This window comes from Oryctolagus cuniculus, chromosome 8 (genome assembly GCF_964237555.1).
Source record: "Oryctolagus cuniculus chromosome 8, mOryCun1.1, whole genome shotgun sequence".
Classification (NCBI taxonomy): Eukaryota; Metazoa; Chordata; class Mammalia; order Lagomorpha; family Leporidae; genus Oryctolagus; species Oryctolagus cuniculus.
The window spans coordinates 63,218,819-63,246,052 of NC_091439.1; the positions used below are offsets into that span (position 1 = coordinate 63,218,819).

Consider the following 27,234-nt stretch of genomic DNA (forward strand, 5'->3'; position numbering starts at 1 on the left):
AATGGAAGGTAATGTGTGGCTATGAAAATTTCTAACAACTAGATTTTTTTAGATACCTATATTGATACAATTCTCTGAAATTTCACTTTTCTCAATATGATTCTCATTATGCCAACTTTTGAATTAATTCATAATTATGTATCTAAGGTATTTTAATCAAACAGACAATATCCTTCCAATTCTACTTATCTTAGCAAAGGATATAATACAAACTCCACATGTGTTCAGATGACTTTGCTTTCCAGTATTTTAAGATACTGCATCTTCATTTTGTAAAAGTCAGTATATCAAGGATACATTTCAGGATTGTAGTCTGTTTTCTTCTATATTTTGATCTGATTTCCAGACAAGACAGCATCCTATCTTTATCAAACACAAGTAGCTCCAAGTCATACCTAAGCACACTGAGAAGTGTCTGGGAGAGACCGCTTCCCTTACAATGAGCTCAAATCCCAGACATTATCTCACAACAGCCCTCTGTCTGTTTTCCAAAGCTTCAACAGTCACAGTTGTCTGGGAAAGGATGGTGGTTTCGCATCTACTCTGAAATACTGCTGTCACCTTTGGGTGTTCTCATTCCCAACAAAACTTTAGCAACACATAATTTTTGAAATACTCTTCATTATTTTGCAGTCAGATCTTCGTTTGCCTACCTATGAGTCAGATCCTATTTATCTGGATTTCCCTCTCGCTGCCTCCAACATGAGAAATTTTCTAACATTTGTATGATAATGTGAGGGAAGAATTCTTAATGATTTTTATTTCTTTCCTCTATAATTTCCTGCAATTTAAAAACTTTCCACTTCACATTTGAATCACTCACTCTCGATTCAGCAGTGCCTCCCTACTTTTGTTCTCTGGGAGCAACACCACAGCCTTCCTGCTCTGGCTTCTCAAGTCTTCTCCTTGCAGCCAGTGAGGACTCCATTGCCCACCACCATGCTCCGACTGTACAGCAGGCCACTGCCCATGAGCCTGAAAGCTGAAAGCTCATTTATGTCCCCTGGACTCTGAAGTCTGCCTTGGTGAACACATTTTGGCCACAATATATATTCAGTGAGAGAGAGAGGGAGAGAGAGCGCGCGTGCGTGAGCACAAAATGCCTATATGGTTCTCCTTCACGCTTGAATCTTTCTATAGAGACTCACATCAGTCCAAAATCTTGTTCTGAGAGCACGCACCCTTAGAGCTGCCATTTCAGCAAGCACATCACCATGCTCTTTGCATCTTGTGTGTAAATCAAGTTTACCATTTTCAACCTATGGCTGTTGAATAGTTTCTTTGCAAATGCCTCCCAGCAACTTTGTGATATATACTTATTTTTTAGCATTTGCCCTGTATCATTCCATCCCTAAAGATTAAATCAAATTATTTCTTGCTGACAACTGAAATTGCAGCAATTAGATCTTTTAACATAGTACCCAATGAATTGCTGATGTCATACCCTCTCATTCACATAGCCTCTTGTGCTGGGATTTCTTCCTTCATTAAAAAAAATTATTTCCATTTCATATGAAAAGCAAGTGGGGGCAGTGAGAGAGAGAGAGAGAGAGAGAGAGAAGACAGAGAGAGAGAGAGAATGAATATCTTCCATCTACTGGTTCACTTATCTAGTGCTCACAAGAGCAAGGCCTGGGCCAAGTCAAAGCCAGGAGGCTGGAAATCCATCCAGGCCCAATGAGTTGAGTCTTTCCTGTTGCCTGCCAGGGTGTGCATTAGCAGGAAGCTGAAATCTGGAGCAGAGTTGGGACTCAAGCCAAGCTCCCCAGCATGGGATGCAGGCATCACAAGCAGTGAATTAACTGCTGTGTTAAACATCCTACCCAGGTATTTCTTTTTATCTTCAGTGTATCTTTCACTAGAATAAACCATCCTTCTACTCTTGTATGTGTTTTGCTTTCTTCCTTCTGAGAGGCCTACACTTCTCCTTACTTCCTAGAGATCCTCTTCCTTTCTATGCCAAGCCATGGTCACCTTGACCCCATCCTCTGCCTTCCTTAAGTCTATGTCTCTGCAACTGGCTGCCTGAAAAGAGTTAAGTTTTATGCTTCTGATTTTACTCTGAGTCATCCTGAAATTCCTTTGTTTCCACGGCTGTTTAATTTTAACTTCACTTCTCCCACTCTTCTTTTGATTTCCCAAGTTGCCTTTCATCCTGCCTCATCTGGGTCCTTTCTCAGGGATAATAATTGAGTAAAGGTTTAATCCAAAAGGACCAGCACATCAGAGTGGAATGCAGACAGTCTGGGAAGTGAAACCTGTTCTGTCTGTGTATGAGCTGTGTGATTTTAGATGTACAGAGCAATAGTTTCTTTCAGGAAAACCATCACAATTAGGATAATTATTGAGACCTTGCTAGTTTATGTATTTAATGTTATTTTCCAGGAACTTCCCATGCATTTGTTCTTGTCTGTATTCTCTTCCCCCCTCACTTGATTAAATCTCAACTCCTTCTCTGTGCTGTCCTGTACCTTTCGTGTTTTCTAGAGCAACACTGACAGTAGTACATTGTAGTTATTTCTGTAGAGATAGGACAGATGGCAATGAGATTTCTGGAGCCAGAAACTGGCTCTAAATTACTGCAAACCCTTTGCAATATTCTTGGGCTCTCTGTGCCTCAGTTTCTTCATTCGCAAAATAAGAATTGTAATAGCAGTGATATATAACTATTTCAAGTATTTTAATTCTTTCAAAGGACTTAAACTAGTTTTAGATCTACAGCAACAGATCAATAAACAGTATGACTCCCACATAACCATAACCCTTTGGATGGTGACATTTCATTCCCACTTATTTAGTTCTCCATAGCCAAGGGGCTATTACCTAGAGTATAATAAGTGCTCAATTAATGTTTCATGTATTGGATTGAATGCTGCCTCTGAAACCCACAATGGGTCATAATCCCATGACTTGCAAGTCTTAAATCCTGGGCCGTGGCTAATATTCCTTACCACTGAATATGTTTTCATGTGATTTGTTGTAGCTTGTGAGCTGATGTGTGGAGTAGGCTGTGCCTGGTAGTTCAAAGCATGTATGGAAGCAGCAATAATCAGAGATCACTAGAGCTGTCAATCTGTTTCTAAACTAACTAATTAAATATCTTTGAATTAGAAGAATGAGCCCTTCACACATGAATGGAAAACCAGTAGTTTTTCCTCCTCTACCATTTTAGAAGATTGAAAAAACTAACAGAACTGCACTAGCCACTCTCCAACTTGTCTGTCGCAGATTCAATAATTTATTCTTACTATTGATAAGCATTAACTTACACATCTGTGGTCCAATTTTTACTTTCCTAGATAACAAACTGTTCTTGCCTTGCCTAGCCAGGCATTGGAGTAAAAAATTCTTAAAACCAAAATCAGGTATTTGTTTTAAAAGGTTTTTAAAATCTTGACCTCTGTTTCATAAACAAGAAGGAAAAGGAGGGGAAGAAGAGGAAAAAGATCACTGTGAAAAAATAAACTAAACTATTTGGGGAATGATTTCAGGCACTGTGTTTGACCAGACTGCTTGAAGTAGCTGATTACTTTGCTTCTTGATTGGTATATTGAAAGTTTTCAGAAGCATTTTAATCGTACTGCTATTGTAATAGAAGAACAGAAGAATGAACAAGCACGAACATTAAGCCTGTTAGGAAAATAAAAATTCTGGTAAAACAAATTTTCTCAGTATTTTGTTGTTGACAGGTTCATGTGTGTTTAATGATGTGGGTTAACGAAGTTTGATCCTGGGGCAAGAAGGGGGCCAAACCTTCCTGAGTACCTTAAGTCTGTGAACTAGTACAAAGGGCACTATCCAGAATGTGTCACACTATTACAAAATGAAAATTTCTGAAGAGAGATCATATCAGACAAGAATTGGGGATAATGCAAACTTCTGGACACACTGGCAAATAATCAGAAAGTTCAGGGGGTGCTCACCCACGTAGGCTTATCCCAGTAGGGGTCAGTGTGCAAGATGAATAGCTGTGCTTTCTGCAGAGAAGTTCCACAATACTGGAGTCACATAGGGGCCACTCTGCTGAGACTTGAGGCTCATGTATGATAGAGATTGTTACTGTACAGGCACTGGATGTGGCTTCATAAATTGTGTTAATTTTTGCGGTGTGTTAGCCAGGAGGCTTTTAAATATAAAGAATATGTTGGCATAAATAAAATCAGTCTGAAATTCATATTTGATCTCAATGAACTTTTATTTTATTGTTATTAATTAAGGAGCCATAAGCTTTACCATCTTGAAGAGCTTATAACACTCTTGCAACATTTACTTGGATCCAGACCCAGTAGTTTGTATACTTTTTGGCACTACTGTAATTGTAATGGGGAATGGCAAAAGCTACTTAGTTTCTTCTAGGTTTCAAAGAGCCTGTCATTTCAGACAGAAAAAAAAATCTTTTTGTTTTTCAGTCAAAGTGCAGACTGAAAGGTGGATAGTTGTCAATATTGTGTACAGGAATGGGTCAGTATTTTGTATATCAACATCTTTATTACAATAATTTTCTTTTATTTATTTTAATGTAGTCTTATCTCTAATGGAAAAATAGTTGAGGTTCTATATCCTTAAGCAAGAAGAAAAATATTATTTCAGTAAAGAAGTAATTTAATGCAGAACCATTGTGAAAAATGACATTACACAGCTTTTAGTATGAATGGATTTTTTGAGTTTCATAATTGAACTCGCAGGTATGTGCTAGTTAAAACTGCAATATGAAAATAACATTATGTACCTATAAAATATAAAATTAAGTTATAAAAATAAAATGAACACTGTTTCCTAAGTAGAACATTTTAACAGCCAGGAGAGAAAGCAATTACACCCCCAGTTCTATAGATCAGTTAAGAATTTTCAGAATTTTATTGTCTCTATGGGGCTATGTGACAGTACATTTTTAAAGGAAAGTGAAAGTACTTAAGTAACATTTTTTAATAAGCACATAAGAATCCACTTCTCTCATGTCCTGTTGACCTCATCATCTAATTACACTTCCAGTGTTGGATGACCAACCAAACTTTAGTTCAGCCAAGATTAATGGTACAGCCATGGGATGAATGGAAAGTGGAATCCCCTGGCTAAAATTCTAGACTCTGCACACCTGATGCATTTTACTGAACAAAACATATCTATCGAGCTCTCTTAAAACATACAAGAAACCAACATTAGTGCTACAGGAGAGACAAAAATCACAAAATAGTAGTCCTTGTTTCCAACATATTTGTAGCCTAATAATTGATGTGAAATGATTTATACAAAAAATGTTCAGAATGGGATCTACTAATGTAGAAGGAGGTTTCTGAGTAGAATGATCTGAAATGACATTGAATTGGAGTTCTGGAAAAGATAGAAATGGAATGATGAACAGTTCATTGTCGGGCAGAGATGGAGAAGTGAGGGCATGCACACTGCAGGTGGAGGTAGGCTGGCACATGGGAGTTTCAGTTAAGTACCAGGAAACAGCAGAAGCCTCGATGAATATTTGCCTGAAGATTTGTTTCTTCCAAAATCAAAATTGTTCTGTTGCATGAATGGTTTGAAAAGCATTATATCTCGAATTAAAAATAAGTTAACATAGATATCTTATGATAAGGTACCTAGGAGAACTATTGAATAAATAAGATAGTTTTGTTGAGTGGCATATCCAAGATGTTAAACTTGCAATATTTAAAACTACCCTCTACTATAATAATACCCAGTTAGAAAACATAGTAAAAATTGCATTTATGTAAACTGTACTGTTGCCACAAAAAAGTCTGTTAACATGAGCCCAAGGCATAAATGAAGAAAATTGTAACTGTTATTGAAAAGTGTTAACACAATAAGTAACTAGAGAAATAAGTATCTTCCTTCTGAATGGAAAGATTCAATATTGTAATGATGTACAAAATTATATACATTTAATGCAAGTAAATAAAATATCAATTAATAGTTAGAAATGCAGGAGAATTTAAACTTCTTAAAAATGCTAAGAATTTTGCTTATGGGGAGAATAAAGGTATGAGGAAAATCATGAATTATTTGTAAAGAAAGATTATTGAGAGCAGCAAGATGGCGGAATAGGAAGGGAGCACACTGATAGTCCGGGAAGAGACAGTTTAATAAAAGTGGAGATACTGCAGGTTCAACAAAGAGTAGGGGAAGAAACAGCAGAGGAAACTCTTCCGTAACTAGTGATTCACAGTGGACCTGCGTGGAGAGCTTGGGAGCCCACAGTTCGGGACACCAGCATCAGACTCAACACACCAGCGCAAGAATGCCAGCTGTGCGGAATTACTTCCCTTTTGAATCAAAATAAAGAAAGAAAGAGAGAGAGAGAGATTTACCATACCTAACCTGGAGTGTCACCTTTGGCACACTCTTAACCCTGAGGAACCAAACAGAGCTCTCAGGCCACACCCATCTCAAGCCTCTAAGGCTCCATCAAAAGCAGACAGTCCACTTAATCTAGAGTCATAGTATAATGCGAAAAAATACCACAGCAAAGAAACCAAAGAATATCTCCACAATGCCAAACAAATGCAGAAACCGAGGTAACAAGAACAAGGAAGACACTATGACGCCCCGAAATGATAAAGACACCCCAATTCAAGATTATGAAGATGATGAGATAGAAGAAATGCAAGAAGCAGATCTCAAAAAATTGATAAGAACATTAAGAAGTTCTCAAAAACAAATTCTTGAACTACAGAAATCTCGCCATGATAGAAGATAGAAAATCTCTCTCATGAAAATGAAATATTAAGGAGGAATCAAAATGAAATGAAACAACTAGTAGAACATGAAATTGTGATAGTGATGAGAAATCATAATGAAATGAAGAATTCAATAGATCAAATGACAAACACATTAGAGAGCCTTACAAACAGAATGGGTGAAGCAGAAGAGAGAATATCGGACTTAGAAGACACAGAACAGGAAAGTATACAGTCAAACCAAAGAAAAGAAGAGGAAATGAGAAATCTAAAAACTATTGTCTGGAATCTACAGGATACTATTAAAAAACCCAACAGTCAGGTTCTAGGAGTTCCTAAAGGCATGTAGAGGAAGAAAGGATGAGAAGGCCCTTTTAGTGAGATATTAGCAGAAAATTTCCCAGGTTTGGAGAAGGACAGAGACATCCTAGTACAGGAAGCTCATAGAACCCCTACTAAACATGACCAAAAGAGATCCTTACCACGACACGTTATAATTAAACTCACCACAGTGAAACATAAAGAAAAGATCCTAAAATGTGCAAGAGAGAAACGTCAGATTACTCTCAGAGGAGCTCCAATCAGACTCACAGCTGACTTCTCATCAGAAACCCTGTAAGCTAGGAGGGAATGGCAAGACATAGCGCGGGTACTAAGAGAAAAACTGCCAGCCCAGAATATTATATCCTGCAAAGCTCTCATTTGTGAATGAAGGTGAAATAAAGACCTTTCACAGCAAACAGAAATTGAAAGAATTTGTCACCACTCGTCCAGCCCTGCAAAAGATGTTTAAAGATGTGTTACACACAGAAACACAGAAACATGGTCATCAATATGAAAGAAGGTAAACGAAGGAAACCTCACAGCAAAAGATCACAGGGAATTCAAAGCATATATTAGAACTTATCTTTGGCAAATGGCAGGGCAAAGTTACTACTTATCAATAGTCACATTGAATGTTAATGGCCTGAACTGTCCAGTTAAAAGACTCAGACTGGCTGATTGGGTTAAGGAACAAAACCCATCTATTTGCTGCTTACAAGAAACACATCTTTCCAACAAAGATGCATACAGACTGAAAGCGAAAGGCTGGAAAAAGATATACCATGCCAACAGAAATGTAAAAGAGCAGGCGTAGCCATCTTAATATCATACAACATAAACTTTAACACAAAAACTGTTAGGAGAGACAAAGAGGGGCACTATATAATGATTAAGGGATCAATTCAACAGGAAGATATAATGATTATCAATGTATATGCACCTAATTACAGGGCACTGGTTTATCTAAAAGATTTGTTAAGGGACTTAAAGGGAGACTTAGACCCCAATACAATAGTACTGGGGGACTTCAATACTCCACTCTCAGAAATAGATCAACAGGACAGAAGATCAACAAGGATACAGTAGATTTAAACGACACTATAGCCCAAATGGATCTAACAGAGATCTACAGAACTTTTCATCCTACACATAAAGCATTTACATTCTTCTCAGCAGTACAGGGGACCTTCTCTAGGATTGACCACATACTAGGCCATAAAGCAAGTCTCAGCAAATTCAAAAGAATTAGAATCATACGATGCAGCTTCTCAGACCATAAAGGAATGAAGTTGGAAATTAGCAACTCAGGAATCCCTAGAGCACATGCAAACACATGGAGATGGCACAACATGCTCCTGAATGAGTAATGGGTCATAGAAAAATTAAAAGAGAAATCAAAAATTTTCTGGAAGTAAATGAGGATAACAGCACAACATACCAAAACTTATGGGATACAGCAAAAGCAGTGTTAAGACGAAAGTTTATATCAAATAGGGGCCTACATCAAGAAAGTAGAAAGGCACCAAATAGATGAGCTTTCAATGCATCTCAAGGATCTAGAAAATCTGCAGCAAACCAAACCCAAATCTAGTAGGAGAAGAGAAATAATTAAAATCAGAGAAGAAATCAACAGGATTGAATCCAAAAAACATTACAAAAAATCAGCCAACCAAGGAGCTGGTTTTTTGAAAAAATAAACAAAATTGACACCCCATTGGCCCAACTAACTAAAAAAAGAAGAGACCCAAATCAATAAGATCAGAGATGAAAAAGGAAAGTAAATACAGACACGACACCACAGAAATAAAAAGAATCATCAGAAATTACTACAAGGACTTGTATGCCATCAAACAGGGAAACCTATCAGAAATGGATTCCTGGTCATATGCAACCTACCTAAATTGAACCAGGAAGACATAGAAAACCTAAACAGACCCATAACTGAGACAGAAATTGAAACAGTAATAAAGGCCCTCCCAACAAAGAAAAAGACCAGGACCAGATGGATTCACTGCTGAATTCTACCAGACATTTAAAGAAGAACTAACTCCAATTCTCCTCAAACTATTCAGAACAATCAAAAAAGAGGGAGTCCTCCCAAATTCTTTCTATGAAGCCAGCATCACCTTTATTCCTAAGCCTGAAAAAAGATGCAGCACTGAAAGAGAATTACAGACCAATATCCCTGATGAACATAGATGCAAAAATCCTCAATAAAATTCTGGCCAATAGATCGCAATAACACATCAGAAAGATCATCCACCCAGACCAAGTGGGATTTATCCCTGGTATGCAGGGATGGTTCAATGTTCACAAATCAATCAATGTGATATACCACATTAACAGACTGCAGAAGAAAAACCATATGATTATCTCAATAGACGCCGAGAAAGCATTTGATAAAATACAACACCCTTTCATGATGAAAACTCTAAGCAAATTGGGTATGGAAGGACATTTCTCAATACAATCAAAACAATTTATGAAAAACCCACGGCCAACATCCTATTGAATGGGGAAAAGTTGGAAGCATTTCCGCTGAGATCCGGTACCAAACAGGGATACCCACTCTCAGCACTGCTATTCAATATAGTTCTGGAAGTTCTAGCCAGAGCTATTAGGCAAGAAAAAGAAATTAAAGGGATACAAGCAGGGAAGGAATAACTCAAACTATCCTTCTTTGAAGATGATATGATTCTTTATTTAGGGGATCCAAAGAACTCTACTAAGAGACTATTGGAACTCATAGAAGAGTTTGGCAAAGTAGCAGGGTATAAAATCAATGCACAAAAATCAACAGCCTTTGTATATACAGGCAATGCCACGGCTGAGAAAGAACTTCTAAGATCAATCCCATTCACAATAGCTACAAAAACAATCAAATACCTTGGAATAAACTTAACCAAGGATGTTAAAGTCTCTACGATGAAAATTACAAAACCTTAAAGAAAGAAATAGAAGAGGATACCAAAAAATGGAAAAATCTTCCATGCTCATGGATTAGAAGAATCAACATCATCAAAATGTCCATTCTCCCAAAAGCAATTTATATATTCAATGCAATACCAATCAAGATACCGAAGACCTTCTTCTCAGATCTGGAAAAAATGATGCTGAAATTTATATGGAGACACAGGAGACCTTGAATAGCTAAAACAATCCTGTACAACGAAAACAAAGCTGGAAGCATCACAATACCAGATTTCAGGACATACTACAGGGCAGTTGTAATCAAAACAGCATGGTACTGGTACAGAAACAGATGGATAGACCAATGGAACGGAATAGAAACACCAGAAATCAATCTAAACATCTACAGCCAACTCATATTTGATCAAAACTCCAAAACCAATCCCTGGTGTAAGGACAGTCTATTCAATAAATGGTGTTGGGAAAATTGGATTTCCATGTGCGGAATCATGAAGCAAGACTGCTCCCTTTCACCTTACACAAAAATTCAATCAACATGGATTAAAGACTTAAATCTATGACCCAACACCATCAAATTATTAGAGAGCATTGGAGAAACCCTGCAAGATATAGGTACTGGCAAAGGCTTCTTTGAAAATACCCCAGAAGCATAGGCAGTCAAAGCCAAAATTAACATTTGGTTAATTTTATTTAGTAAATATAAATTTACTAAATAAAATTAAAAAATGAAAAAAAGAAAGATTATTATTAGGAGTCATGCCTATGTAGATAGCAAAATGATGGAAAACCACAGTGAATAATATTGTATGACACTGGTGAAAATTTCAGCATTGCTCAAAATAAACATATTGCAAAATCAAAAATGACCATGATATGTGAGAATATCTTAACATGAAAAGGTATTTCAGATCATTACAGTAATTTTAGATGAGAAATGCAGTGTTGCAACAAGGCAAATTTTGTATACTTTAAGGATAATTTGATAGCATTTTCAGAATTAAACTGCTCATCCTTTTAGGTGCAGTAATTTCACATAAATATTCAATAATTACCTAATTATAGCATTACATTTAATAAAAGAGTTTGAAAATAATCTAAACATATACAAACAGGAGATTAAATAAATTACCATATAGCAGTATGCTGCAATACTATACATCTATTAAAATGAAAATACTGACTATGTATGCCAAATGCGAAAGGCATATTTACACATTTTTATAGCATGGTTTTAGTTGACTTAAGCTGGCATAGAGGAATGCGAGAATCAAATATAGTTCAAGAGTGTGATTCATGTTCAGATGACCATGAAAATAGCTTATTAAAAGAAGTGGAGGTAAATACAAACATTTAGTTTGGCAGAGCTGATAAAGTAACTTTTGGAATGTCAACAGCTCAGATGGATGAAACTGTTAAGTGGGTGATAGGAAAGGAAGGTTTGACGATAGGTGAAGAATTTGGAAGAGAGGGATATTTGGGGTTATCTACGTAAAGATAAGACTTGGATCACAGGCGTGCACTGTGGCTCACTAGGCTAATCCTCCACCTGCGGCACTAGCACCTGGGGTTGTTGTCCCAGTTGGGGCTTCGGATTCTGTCCTGGTTGCTTCTCTTCCAGTCAAGCTCTCTGCTGTGGCCCGGAAAGGCAGTGGAGGATGGCCCAGGTGCTTGGGCCTTGCACCCACATGGGAGGCCAGGAGGAAGCACCTGGCTTCAGATAGGCACAGCGTGCCAGCTGTGGCTGCCATTTGGGGGGTGAACCAATGAAAGGAAGACCTTTCTCTCTGTCTCTCTCTCTCACTGTCCACTCTGCCTGTTAAAAAATAAAAATAAAAAGACTTAAATCACGGACTAACACCAAGAGTTAGAGGATATAGAAAAGAAATATTGTTCAAAAGGAAAACAATTGACAATATATGTGTTGAAGGAAGATGAGTACTAAAGAGTAACAGTGAAGGGAACCGAAGACAATAGGGGAAAACTCAGTTTTTGTGGTGGCACAGGGCTGAGATAGTGTGAAGAGGGAGAACCATGTCACACTCACAGCAGACAGTTCAGCAGAAGGAAATCTGAGCAATGGAGATTGACGCTGGAGTTATTGATGACTTCTGAGAGAATAAGCTCAGAGAATACGTGCTGAGAGAAGCCAGGTTGCGACAGAGCAGGTGCTTCCCTCTCAATCACACATTTGACTTTTATCCTTTGCTCTGTAACCTTTCTAATTATTTCATCAGGTAGGCATCAGGAAATGAATTAGAATTAAGAGAATGAAATAGCAATGACAGCAAAGTTATTCCTGGTGAGGGAGCTTACATAAGCAAGCACTTGTAGGCCTATCTATAATATTCTCAAATTTGTTCAGTAGACACTTCAATATAACACTTAGCAGGGTAAATTGCTTCCCATTCTTAAGGGACCCAGTTGGACAGAGCTTAGAGGTGGAGGATAAGGTGGAGGAAGAGAGTATTTTAAATAGCACCACAGGAGTTATGTTTACCTTCTCTCTTTAACAAAGAACACAAAGGATCTGAGGCATAGTTCTCTAATCTATCTGCAACCTTTGGTTTCCTTCTTCACCTAAAGCAGGCTTTTAAATGAACCATTTATTTGCTTTAGCTTTTCTTGAGAACAAATCACTTCAAGATAATAGTTTGATCATGAAACCAACGTGATGACAAAAAAAAAAAAAAAAAAGCAGGGAAACTGACAATGAAGAAGACAAATAAGACTGTAAAGAGGATAAACTTTGAGTTGAATAAAAGGGTAGAGACCGAAGTAAATACGACTTCACTCCCCAGGGAAATGATTATGTGAGTTTTCTCACAGGATTTTAATGTTATGGCCCTTCCTATGTGACAATGTCCCCTGGACTGCTGAATAAGCTAGTAAAAATACATTCATCATAACAAGGTGAGTCAGCACCATGAGCATCTGGACATGGCTGATAAAAAGTTTTTATATTGACAAAAGTGATGTCAGTGTCACTAATTTATTAAACATGTATCCATCTATTCAAACCTTTATTAAATATTGCGTACCGATGAGAGACTATTCAATATAATTCTGTTAATAAATGGAAGACTTTATTTAACTTCATCTTTGGATATTCTCCACCCAATATTTTTATTTGCATTGATTGGCTAATAATTATTGTAATAATCTGAAAAAGTGATGAAAAACTGGAGAAAGAGATTGTACTTTAATATTTATTTACAAGGGAGAGGGAAATGATGTTAGAAAAGAGGGAGGGAGGAAGGGGGAAGAAACCAAGAGCTTGGAGCTCAAGCTAGGTCTCTCTTGTGGGTTGGGTGGCAAGGATCCAAGTGCTGGAACCATTATGGTTGAGGCCCTCCAGAGACAGAAAAGCAAACCAACCAACCAAAGACCCTTACCCTGGGAATGGATTGTGGCCATTATCTACTTGTAACTGTTGCAGCTTCCGCCTGTCAGCACAGTGCTAGCCAATGCTGGACAGTGTACATCTCAGTATACGTGGGACAAAATGTCAGGTGTGATAATGGAAACTAGCTAAACATTATCAGTAACTATGTTTGCGTGCCCAGCTTTGTATCAATTCCTATAGCTACCTAAGACATCCAATCAAAAACGTGTGTAACCATATATGGGGAACAAAAAAGCGAAAAATATATAAGGCAATGCCCCCTCTTTGTTTGGGACTCAGTCTTTTTGGATATGAATCCAACTGAGCCTGATGCCAGCATAATGAGAAAAATAATTCCTATAATAATGATTGTTTTTATTTCTGTGGTAGTTATTACATTTGTTTTTCAATTCTGATTGATGTACGTCTTCTGGCTCTCATACAGAAATCAACAAATCACAAATGCTGGCAAGGATTTGGGGAGAAAGATACCCTAATCCACTGTCAGTGGGAATGTGCCCACTGTGGAAGACAGCATGGACATACCTCAGAAATCTGATTATAGACCTACCATATGACCCAGCCATCCACTCCTGGAAATTTACCCAAACCAAAAGAAATCAGCATATGAGAGAGTTATCTGCACCCCCACATTCATTGCAGCACAATTCACAACTGCTAAAATAAGGAATCAGGGGCTGGTGCTGTGGCGTAGTGGGTGAAGCCACCATCTGTAGTGCTGGCATCCTCTATGGGGGCCAGTTTGAGCGCCCGCTGCTCTACTTCTGATCCAGCTCTCTGCTATGGCCTGGGAAGGCAATGGAAGATGGCCCTAGTCCTTGGGCCCCTACACGTACATGGGAGAACTGGAGGAAGCTCCTGGCTCCTGGCTTTGTATGGGCCCAGCTCTGGTTGTTATGGCCATTTGAGGAGGAAACCAGTGGATGCAAAGTATCTCTCTCTCTTTCTCTCTGCCTCTGCCTCTCTGTAACTCTGCCTTACAAATAAATAAATAAATTTTTAAAAATATGGATCAACCCAGATGTCCATCAGCTGAAGACTGGATAAAGAAATTATGGTATATATACACTACAGAATACTACACAGCAGTAAAAAAATGAAATCCTGTCATTTGCAACAAAATGTGTCTAACTGGAAACCATTTACTTAGTAAAATAAGCCAGTCTCCAAAAGGACAAATACCATATATTCTCCCTGATCTGTGATAACTAATAGAGTACCTAAAAGTTAATCTATAGGAGTGAAATTGACTCTGAGATGCGATGATTTTTAACAGCCCATTTCTCTTCTGTTGAGGAACAGTGTTTATTTTTTTTTCTTCACAGTATTTGTTGAACTCTTAGTGTAGGGTTAATCCTATCAGTATAAAATTATCCGGAAATAGATTTTTGCAAGAAATAAGAATGGGGATAGGAGAGGGAGGAGGAATAAGGGTTGGGACCAAGGACAGGAGGGAGGGTACGGCGGGAAGTATCACTATGTTCCTGATTCTGTATAAATGAAAAACATGAAATTTGTATACCTTAAATAAAAATATAATGGTAATAATAATAAAAGACTGCTTCCTGTTAAAGGCCTCGGCATATCATCTCCGGGTTCATAAATCTCACTAAACCAGCACTCCTGTTTCCTGGAGTACACAATGGCAGGAAAATGGCTTCAAAATAGAATCAAGACTTGAACCCAGGGACCATGACATGAGGAGGCATCCTAGGTTACAAGTTAACTGCTAAGCCAAAGGGCCACCCAAGGAAAGGGATTTTTAAAAGAAATACCAGTATTTTCACTTGACACATTGTCCCATATTTCCCCTTCACATGTGATCAATATTAACTCATTTTCTCTTTCCCCTCAAGTCAGAAGATTGAATAAGATGGTTTTAAACAGACTTCAGTGATTAGTTAATTTCTTCCATCTTACAGATGAAGAAGTAGAGTCTCTGAGAAGTGGTTTTCAAGGGGTCAAAATAATTTGTTCATAGAAGAGGCAGAGCTAAAAATCATGTCACTTCCTCGCAATCCTGGCTCCTTGCATGTTTGATCAACTGAATAGCTGTTTAACTTGTTGCAGGTTTAATGCAGATAGCTATACTTTTATAATTGCTATTGATTCATGGAGTTTTGATGTATTTGAGCAACACTCAACAGAGCAATAAGAAAGGAAGTTTTGCGCCAGATGAGAAAAACTGACCCTTCTAGCCATCTCTGTCTCTTCTCAACATGAGTAGAAACAATTTTGCTCTTTCTGCTTGATCCCTGCTCAGTTTTGCATTGATCGTTGCTCAGTCGGTAACATCCTCAAACTCTTCTGGTTCTCTGCTGGCCACCAAATATTCATGGGCATGACTGGCACCCACTATACCTGTAGGCTGAAGGCATCCATGGATATGGCATTCACTATGATTTCCATCTTTCTTAGATGCTCACGGCGACCAATATTTCTTACTGTTTCTGGCCTTCAATGTTATCGTATCAATTTATTCTTAACCTATGAGTAGCTTTGAAATTTATCTGCATGTAAATTTGAGTAGAAAATAACATCCTTAAACAGAAGATCATGCGGACTCATCTTTTTGTTAATTTCCTTTACACGTCACATTAGCACTGGCACTCAAAGGCCCTTCAGTAAATTCCACTTGCATTTTTAAACTATGATGATTTGGTGACTTCCACTAAAAATATACTCCTATACTGTTTTATAAAAGGAATGATGCAGAATTAGAGCTTTTACTGCTGTATCTGTTCATGATCATTCGTCTAGACTTCATGCTTTTCATCCATAGAGTAAGGGAGTATACTTAACACCTTCTAGTTTCCTCCCTCCTCTCATGTAAGTAAGTCAGTGTCAGAATCCTAACTCTTGAGGATTAGATCAAGAAAGGTAATGACTACATTTTCTAAAAATGATGCTGAGGGCTACTATGTCAGAGAGAATACTAAACTTTCAGATCTCTTACAACTCAAAACATACTTCATTATTTTTAAAAAAATTGTGTGTAAGTTTAGCCATATAATATTTTTCTTGTCAACCTAGTTCATGATGGGTAGATTTCTGTTCCTCCAGCCTTGATTAAAGAAATGGTGTAGGGACAAGCACCACCACCACTCTGGTTTGCTCTGTGAGTACGCTTGATTAATCAGCCATGAAAATGAATTTCCAGTGACTGCTAAGGGTTTTTATAGAGAACAGGAGTTCAGATACTGCAGAAATGCCTTATGATACTTTCATGACCTTTTTGTGGGCATTACCACTACTCATTACACTTTAGTCTAATATTGTGGGAATTTTCATACTATAGGCAATTTTTCTTTTTTTGGACAGGCAGAGTGGACAGTGAGAGTGGCTTCATACTGATCCGAAGCCAGGAGCCAGGTGCTTCTCCTGGTCTCCCATGTGGGTACAGGTCTCAAGGTCTTGGGCCATCCTCCACTGCACTCCTGGGCCACAGCAGAGAGCTGGACTGAAAGAGGAGCAACTGGGACAGAATCTGGCGCCCCGACCGGGACTAGAACCCGGGGTGCTGGCATCACAGGCGGAGGATTAGCACTATAGGTAATTTTTCAAATTCTAACAGTATTTCCTATATTAAGTTTCTTGTCTGTACAAGTCAGAACATCAAAATCTACTCTCTAGGAATCAGCATAACATTAGCTTTCAATGTGGAAAGTAAACATCTTGGTTAGACACAAGATTTCCCTGCTATATCGTGTCTGCCTTCAATTTGTGATGCCACAATCATGAATCCATAGGAAGAGCTGACTTTCTGAGAAAATTCATGAGTTTTATACAACACAGTGAAACTATCAACACACCAAAAGCTTTCGGAGCCCTCATAAGGATTCCTGATCATATGTATTCTCAACTAGTTGAGGTGCAAGAGTTTCCCAAAATACCTGCATTGCCATTCAGTCTACCACCAGAGTTCTGGAATGCTGCCACTGTGCTAGCAGCAACACAGATTTTGCTGCATCAAGAACTCTGGAGCTGAGCATGTGTGGCAGGCGATGTCTGTATCTATTATCCACACAATTGCTTGCAATCTTCCTGACATCCTCATGTCCACATGCTCAGCTCATTACAATTCACTGTGTGGCAAGGTGACCATAGTGTAGTGACCATTGCAAAGTGGGTACAAGAAATGTTTTAGGCAATGTTAAAACATTTCTTTTAATAGAAAAGCACTCTTGTAAAGTTCTGGAAAAATAGCACCAGATGGGCCAAGCTGGCATTCAACCATCAGAAACAGTAAGAAATATTTTAAGTAAAAAGCTTTGGGGCAGTCTGCAAAACAGACAGTGTTTTTAACATGACTTGGTATCTTAATCTGTTTTCTAATGCTGTTACAGAATAACATTGACTGGCTCATTGATAGAAGTTTATTCAGCTCATAGTTCTAGAGGCTGGGAAGTTTGAGAGCATGGTGCCAGCATCTGGCAAGGGTCTTTGTGCTGTGTCATCACATGGTGGAAAGGTGAGCAAGCACATGTAAGACAAAGAGGAAATCAGGTCCAACTGATTCTTTATATAAGGGACTCACTGTTATGGTAACTAATCCATGCCAGTAAACAGGTGTGAATCCATTAGAAGACCAAGGCTTCAGACTTAATCACTTCTTAAAGGTTCCATCTCTGGGACTGTTACAATGGCAATTAAATTCAATATGAGGTCAGAGGGAGACTTTCCAACTATAGCACTTAATAAAAGAGATATGGGTTTTAATTACAGATTTATTTATAAATCATATCTATTTTATTTACTAGCCTATTCTTGGAAGTTCTTTAGCAGCATTGAATCCCATTTTTTTTTTTTTTAGATTATGTAAACTGGGGATGGTAGAGTTTTTCTTGCAGAATGGTTGTAAGTATTAGAAAATCAAACATTTAATTCAGGGTCCAGCACACACCAGATAATAAATACATGGTGAAGTAAAACACATATTGATGCCTATATAATACAGCCAATTTAATTTTCACATGCACAAAGCAGAAAAATAAGTTTCCACTTCAAAGATTATGTTTCCAGTTACCACATCAGGATCTTCAAACATAATACTACCAAATTAAGTGAAAGGCAAAAACTCTAATTGGGAAACAGGCATTTTGAAATTTCTTACATAATCTTGAGATGTTCAGAAAGTGAAAGGACATTATCTCAATAGTTTTCCCTTCTATGTTTGAGGGCGATTCAGCCAGCATTTTCTTGATGATCTGGGAACTGCCAAGTGCCCTTAGCCAATGAGTCATAGTAGATTCACAGATGAGAACTCCATTGAGTAAGAGTTATGCTTTGTCCAAATACTGGCTTCCTCTGAGAAAGGAGAGAGATTCTGTTAGGCCCTGAATAATCACAGGGCTGTAGCTTACTTCATGTTAAAAAAATAAAGCCTGGGGCAAGACAACGGTACAGTGCCTAAATCACTACGTGGGATGCCTGCATTCCATATCAGAGTGTCTGTTTGAATCCTAGCTACTTTGCTTCCCACCCAGCTTACTGTGAATCTGCAGTGTGCACCCAGGGAGATAGCAGGTGATAGTTCTAGTGCTAGAGGATCTTGGTTCCCTCTTCAGAAACCAGGGGCACAATCTTAGTTCACCTGGCACTTCTGAAAGTCTAGGTGCTACCCTCAAGTTTTATACCCTTTTACCAAACTGATGTTACAAAAGGTATTACCCAAATTGCCTACAGCAGATGATGTCTAGAACTTTCGGGTGGTTGAGAGTCATTTGTATCTGTCCTCCACTCTGAGTTTTCAAACTATAATTTTAAAGAATAAAATCAAAACAGAAAACTATATATTATTACAATTGCCTGAAGAGTTAGAATACTTTGAGGGAAAAAGTGATTATCATAAACAAACTGGCAGGTCCAGTTTCCATGGAGATGAAGTATAGAGCCAGGAATTGAAGTAGAGGTGATTTAGTTCCAGCTTCCAACCATGTGGGGATTCTCCAGGTGGCCACTCTGACTTTGTCTAAGCATTCCAGTGACAAGGGACACACTGAAGGCATAGTCTTCCTTGTTTTGAGTCCCAAATTATTTTTTGTTATATTCCCAAACATCACATAGAGAATTCTATTTTAAAATATATGTTCTCATTTTTAACAAAATAGGAAGTAACATTTAAAAATTCCACAGAAACTCTTTTTATTTGGCTTGATAGTTATTGTGCATTTATAAGCAGATCCTGTGATAAATATTTGCATCAATTATCCTACTTAATCCCCACAACAAGAAATGAAATCGGCACTATTATGTCTGTTATATGTGTGTTTTGCCTGAAGAAACACCTATGCTTAATTGATGGAACTGGGATATCAACAATCACAAGAATAAAGCTTTTGTGAAGCAATTTCCTAGTTCTTTTCTCTTTGCATATAGATTCTTATTGCCTTTTTTTTTTTTTTTTTTTTTTGACAGGCAGAGTGGATAGTGAGAGAGACAGAGAGAGAGGTCTTCCTTTGCAGTTGGTTCACCCTCCAATGGCCGCCGTGGCCGGCGCACTGCGCTGCTCCAAAGGCTGGAGCCAGGTGCTTCTCCTAGTCTCCCATGGGGTGCAGGGCCCAAGCACTTGGGCCATCCTCCACTGCACTCCTGGGCCATAGTAGAGGGCTGGCCTGGAAGAGGGGCAACCGGGACAGAATCCGGCGCCCCGACCGGGACTAGAACCCGGTGTGCTGGCGCCCTAGGCGGAGGATTAGCCTCTTGAGCCGCAGCGCCGGCTCTTATTGCTTTTTAAGGAAGGGGAACTCTAGAAGTGGAAAATGTCAGCCATCTTACATATCGTTAACGAGGGGAAGGGCCAGGGAAGAGACCATTTCTCCTGAACAAGAAACCAAGGATCAAATTCCTATTACATATCTGTACTGCATTATTTTCTAAGTGGTCAGTGGTGGAATAACATGAGAAGCATCACCTGTCCTACTTTGATGATGGAGTAACAACTTAAGCAGTAAAATGCACTGCATGAAAAGATTAAAAAAAAAACAACTAGCTATGTAGCAGAATTAGAAAGAAGGACATCTATACTATGCTAAGAAATAACAATCAAGTTCATGTTAGCCCCACTGACAAATAAAAAGAGATCTAGTCCTAGACTCATTTTTTTCCTTATCTAAATCCAGAATGAATATTTTGACCAATCTATTTAAATGCGTGGGACATTGCTAAATGTGGTGGCTGATTTTACCTGTGCTGCCTGCGGGAGCCGCCGCTTGTCTGCCCCGACTCGGCGGAGGTGGTGGGATCCCAGTGGTCCTCTCCTTCAGAGGCAACCAGAAGTTTAATCTCGAAGGAAATTTGGCTGCCCCCACCACAGTTCTACGAAATCAGAAGACTTGAGAACTTTGCCTCCCTGTCTGACTTGCACATCTTTTGTTTGGATCGTGCGTTGGAAGGAGTGGAAAGATGGCTGCCCATCACCTTGTTAACCGCTGATGGGGTGGTCCAGCTTTTACCTGGGGATGAGCTATACTTGAAAGATTCAGACTTTTTAGAAAAAGTTTTGTCTATTGAAAAAAGTATAGAAGAAGTCATGAGGGAAGGCAAGAAGTTTCACCGAATAGTGATCCACAGCCGCCATCACTGTAGCCTTCACGTGACCGTTCAGCCACAGTACAAGCACATTTATCCCAAGAACTATGTGGCGAGTAAGAGCCACTTGTAGGGCGCCGCTCGATGGCACGCTGGCCTGCTCGAGGTGGTGCTCATAACAGTGAGAGTTGATTAAACTTACTTGAAATGTAAGAAACCTGTAAAAGTTCTGATGCAGTGATTCTTAGCTCTCTTGCTTATTTTTTTTTTTCTGTAAACTTTACAGTATGCCACCACAAGTATAAAGTTTATAAAGTATTAATGATCTTGCTACCAAGAATTCCATGGCGATTTCTCATCTCAGAAGTTTAAATAAGATGTTCGACTGCTGTTGTTCTGCTGGTCCACTATATTTGCACTTTCTTTCCCAAGGTGCTGTACAGAGTAACCCATGGGTTTCTCACACTTGCTGCTAGAAATTAACTAAAAGGATGTGTGATTGGACGGTGAGCAGTTGACTGCCACAACCTCCAAATGATGATGTCACTGTTTTCTCCCTGCATTTTATCTTGTCGATTAACATGCAATAATACAGTTGTACAAGGAAATCTATTGTAGTTAGTATTTTAAAGAAATATGAAGCCATAACAAAAGCCATCACTGTTTTTACTCTAGAGTGGTAGTTAATGAATGCAAAGAAGTTAGAGAGATGTGGTATTTAATGTGTTTTATTTTTGGTACATTTAATATAAGTATTTTTTCACCTCCTTTGGAGAGGAATGTTTACTGATTAAAGGTGAGAAATGATCATTCTTTTTCAAGATCTTGACTGTATCATACAATTGATTTCATTTTTCATGAAATGTCTCCATTCCCTACCAGTAAAATAAAAACAATGATAAATACAAAAAAAAAAAAAAAATGTGGTGGCTGAGCCACAGAGACATGCATTCCTGTGTTAACTATATTGTCTCTCTTATTAACGTCGTTATTGCTGCTTCTGGTTGCTCATCTGGTTTAACGTGCTCTTCCTCCATGCTGCATCATTGCCTCACGTGCTATATCTAACCTGTTATTCCTCTGTCCAGGGTACCTGTTACTGCAGCTTTTATGAATTGTAAATGAGGACTGCACAGAGTGAATGTATTAACATAGCCCTTCATTAAGTAGGGTTTCTTTTTTCTTTTCATTAATTAATTAGATTCATACTTATCTATCATGGATCTTTAAATTCTGGTGTTTGGTTCGATAAACCATACATTGCTCTCTGTGGCAAACAAACACAAATGTAGAAACTGTGCCTCTGTGCTTAAAACTCTCCCATCAGCAGTGAAGATTGCCTTCTGGTGAAGCTCAAGTTTCCCTCCCTTTAAGACTAATGTGAATGTGACATTGGGTAAAAATGCTTCTACTATATTTCAAGCAATTTCATGTTTTTTTTTTTTTTAATTCTCCTCAGACCACCAATTGCATAATTGGTGAATGTTGATCACACTAAATCAAATTGGAAAAATCCACAAGATTTCATAGCTACATTTCTGGGTCTAAGCTTTCCCATACCACCATATTGGTATTTCCTTTATCAACATGGCTGGCCCTCCAAGTGCCTGTCCATTCTGTTTGCTCACTCAATTCAGTTGCCTCATTAGTTGGCTTCCTGAGAAAAGCGAGTTCTTGTACCACAAGTTTTAATGCCTTTCTTTTTTTTTCACATAGGCATAATGATGTTTGCCAGTGGCTTTATTTGGATTTTATTGTCTCATTGTGTATGAAGTCAGAATAAGACTTCATGACTGACCACTACGTTTGGCAGAATCTAAAAATCATGTGATTGTGTCTCCTAATTGAGGGTTCTTGAGGAACACACTGTGAGCTGTCTTGTATCTCACCAAGGGCACACTAACTGCCTAGCAACTGAAACTGTAGCTATGACCTTCTGTGGTCACTTAAGATATAATCAAGTTAACATGGGGTCAGACTGGATGAGACTGTGCTTGAAGTTCACTGACTAATGTTCTTTTAAAAAGATCTTAGGAATTTAAGGGGCACTGATGGATGCATAGGGGGAACACCAAATGATAACAGAGATAAAGCAGCTGTAAGACAAGGAAGACCAGGACTTTCTAGGAGAGGCAGGGAACAGGTTCTCCCTTGAAGGACCTTACCTTGCTGATGATACTTTGATTTCAGATTTCTAGCCTCCAGAACTGTTGTTTTAAGCTACTTGATTTGTGGTTATTTGTTATAAGAACCATTGAAAAAGACAGAAGGCAAGAGGTACAATGTTGCTAGAGGTATATGAAACATAAGGCTCAATATATGTGTCATCTTATCACTCATATAACATCAAGTAACAATAAAATATAATCTATGACTAAGTGAGATTTCACTTAAATTATCACTAAGACCACACACCTTCCCAAAGGCAACATCTGCATTACTTCAGAAGTCACAGCTAACAAAATTGAACTGTCAGAGAACTGAGTGTCAGAAGTGGGCTAGGGAGGCAGTTGTAACCTGAGAAATGCAGATGGCAGCATTCTTTGTGTGCCCTAGATTACAACACTTTATTTTTCATTCTAAATTGACTCATTAAACAGCAGTAATTCAGGATAGCAAGGCAACTGCAAAAGTTCAAATTACTATATCATTCGTTCTAGAAATCGCTATTAATATGTCTATCTCTCCTTGTAGTTCTGCTATATTGCAAACTTGATATTTATTGAGCAAGAACAGAGGTATATCATTTGTGCGAAGGTTGCTCATTGTTCACTGTTTCAAGATTAAGTGTTCTGTGCACAGAATTATCTATAAGCATTATAAAAGATGGAAAAAACAGATGGGAACCTTTCAGTTCCTGCTTACTTATAATTTATGCTATCTTTGTTCTCAGCTAAATAATATTAAATTTATAGGTAACAGATCACAATTGTATTATCCCCAAGATTCTTGTACATACTGTTGCTTCAGATAATTCAATTTATTGTCTCATTTTGCTACCATCATCTGAGCCTTGGTGTAAGAATTAACCTTGACTCACCTCCAACCTCTCCTTGAACCTGCTTCAGTAGATGTAGGGCGCCCTCTATTGGTGCCAATGTAAGCAGAAAGCCTTGCCTTGTTACTCTTATTCATCATCATTAGTGAATGGAATTTTGCCTCTGTCATATTTCCATTTTCATTTGCTTCAAGGAATTTTAAAATTTCCTTTTTAGCTCTTCAGTGTCCTATTGTTCATTCATGAGCATCTTTTTTAGTATCCACGTATTTATATACTTCTCAGAGTTTCTTTTACTATTCATTTCTAATTTTATTCCTTTGCAGTCATAAAAGATATATGACATGATTTTGATTTTTGGGGGGTTTGTGAGACTTTTTGTGGCTTAATATATGGTTTATTGTAAAGAATGTTCCATGTGCTGGTGAAATAATGTGTTTTCTGCAACTGTTGGATAGAATGTTCGAACATGTCAGGTCCATTTGCTGTATAGTTTAACTTTTTAACACTGATATTTCTTTATTGATTTTTTTGTCTCTATTCTGTCCATTCATGGCAGTGGGGTGTTGACCCTGCATCTACTCTGCCAGCTGCCATCTGGGAGTCACAATGATTCTAAGTCAGGGTAGGAAACGTCGCCCCACACTCTGCCACTGTCAACTTAAACTGAGGGAGAATTCCAGAGTTCTCCCAACCTCCACTGACTTTAACTCCAGCCTAGGAAGCTGACAAGGGCCTGATTGTCAACTTTGCTCTGAAGAGGAAAGCCACATTGCTTCTCTCCTCTTCATCAACCCTCCCTCAAAGTGCCAGACTCAATTGGTTGTGTACTGTCATGTAGCTGATATCTAGTATGTTGCTACCAGACGTGTTCAGAGCCAACATATAGGCAACTTACTTGGAGAAGAGTAGACCCCCATATCCTACCGCTGTGGGAGTTTGTGGCATAAGCTGTGGTGTTGAACTCACTCACTGCATGTAATCAAAAGGGGTTCCCCTCAACTTTTTGGGGCTAGCACCAGCAGCAGTTCATAAAAATTTGGACCTGACCTGGAAAGCTCTCTCTGAAATTCTCAGCTCACAGAGCTGGGAACACTTGTAAAAACCCCAGCATCACCTTTGCATGCCATGTGAGAACTGCGGGCAGTTCCCTCTGTGCCTTGCAGAACCTGAACTGTTGATATTGGAAGTACAATCTTTGGAGTAATTCACACTCACTCAAAATATCTGGAGTGCTCCATCTGTGTTGCTCTGCATCAGACAGATGGCTGCCACCATTCCCAACATTGACTCCCACCCTGGGAGACCGGGGTAAAAACCCTACTCTATAAACTGCCACATAATAATCAGAACCAATACCTTCAAACCCACTGGAATCTACCTGGTGGTACATATGAAAGACTCTGTACACATTCCACATCTTCAGACCCATACCTGACAGTGTAAAATCTCCTGGTAGTCACCCTGTAGGACTGGAATGAGGTTCAGTTCATATCCCCCAGTCCTGGGACTGGGGATTTTGGTGTTTTAAGCCCCAGAACTAGTTGCACTCTCCTCAAAGAAACTGGGGGATGGCTTAGCCACATCACATAGTCCTAGAGCCACAGTTTCTACTGCCACAACCATAGCATTACTCAGGCTTGCCAGTGGGACAAATGGACAGCCCCATTTGTGTCCCTCAGCATCTAGAATGAGGCTCTGGATACCACAATCTTTCATGTAACTGACACTGAAGTCACTGGGAACTGAAGCCCACATCACTTCAAAGCCATACTTCTAAGCCCTAAAAGCTGCTGCAGACTATACCACATGTCATTTATAGACATAGTTGACATTGATTAAAGTTTATACTGCTGGGATTATCTAGAACTAAAGGCAAAACAATAAACCAAGTGATACCAGCATTCAATCTAAATCATACACTGTTAAAATAAAATCTACACTTTAAGACAAAGGTAGTTATACCAGATGTACAGATGTCAACCTATGGACCTAGGAAATATGAAGAAGCAATATAGCATAACACCTCCAAAAGAACACAATAGCTGGGGTCAGTGCTGGTGGCTTTACTACTGAATTCAACAAAACATTTTAATAGGAACTAACTCCAGTGTTTCTTAAATTATTCCAAAATATGTAAAAGCATGGAACACTGCCAATCTCTTCTTACGAGGACAGCATCACTCTATTACCAAAACTGAACAAAGACACAACATGGAAAATACAGACTCATATTCTTGATAACCATAGATGTGAAAATTCTCAATAAAATACTAGCAAACTGAGTCCAAAACTACATCAAAAAAGACCATACATCATGATGAAGTGGGATTTATCCCAGAGATTCAAAGATGGTTCAGCATTCGCAAATCAGTAAACATTACATATCTATCAACAGAATGAAGAACAAAAATGATATGATCCTCTCAATTGATGTAGACAAAGCCTTTGATAAGATTCAACATACCTTTTGATAAAAACTCTCCCACAAATTAGGTATAGAAGGAACATTCCTCAAAATTTTACAGGCTATAAATGACAAGCCAATAGCCAGCATCATACTGAGTGGGGAAAAGCTGAAAGCATTTCCCTCAGATTTGGAACAAGACAAGGATGTTCAGTTTCACCATTCTCATTCAATATAACATTGGAAGTGTTACCAAGAGCAATTAGGGAGGAGATAGAAATAAAGGGCATCAAAGCTGGAAAGAAAGAAGAAAAATTATCTATATTTTCAGATGACATGATGTTGTACATGGAAAAACTAAACACTCCACCAAAAAGTTGTTAGAACTATAAACCAATTCAGTAAAGTTGCAGGCTACAAAAGAAACAGCAGCTTTATTATATGCTAATGATGAACTTGCTGAATGAGAAATCAAAAAAGAAATTGCATTGACAATAGCCACAAAAATTCAGTATTAAGAATCAAAGAAGTTAAAGATCTATACAATGAAAACTATAAAACATTGATGACAGCAATTATCAAGGACACACAAAAAATGCAAAGATAGTCCTTGTACATGGACTGGAAGAATTAATATCATTAAAATGTATATACTACCTAAAGCAATCTACAGATTCAGTGCAACCCCCATCAACATGTCAATATTATTCTTTACAGAATTAGAGAAAACAACCTTAAATTTTATATGAAATCACAAAAGACCCAGAATAAACAAAGTGATCCTGAGCAAAAGAAATCGAGCTATAGGCATCATAATACCTAACTTCAAAGCATACTATGAAGCAGTTGTATTTAAAACGCCATGGTACTGGCATAAAAACAAATATCTAGACCAATAGAAAAGAACAGAGATCTGCCAAGTTAATATGTACATAGAGCCATGTATACACAG

At 38.3% G+C, this 27,234-nt stretch overlaps 2 protein-coding genes across 3 annotated transcripts in view; one reads left to right on the forward strand and one right to left on the reverse strand.

The window, feature by feature from the left end:
- Positions 1–27,234, reverse strand: part of BANK1 (B cell scaffold protein with ankyrin repeats 1) — a 352,647-nt gene that overhangs the window by 105,147 nt on the left and 220,266 nt on the right. The window lies entirely within an intron of this gene.
- LOC138843448 (acyl-coenzyme A diphosphatase NUDT19-like) lies at positions 20,528–21,799 on the forward strand (the record flags this gene model as incomplete). Its single annotated transcript, XM_070047301.1, has 1 exon — positions 20,528–21,799. A coding segment is annotated over one exon (483 nt), but the record flags the coding sequence as incomplete, so codon positions are not given.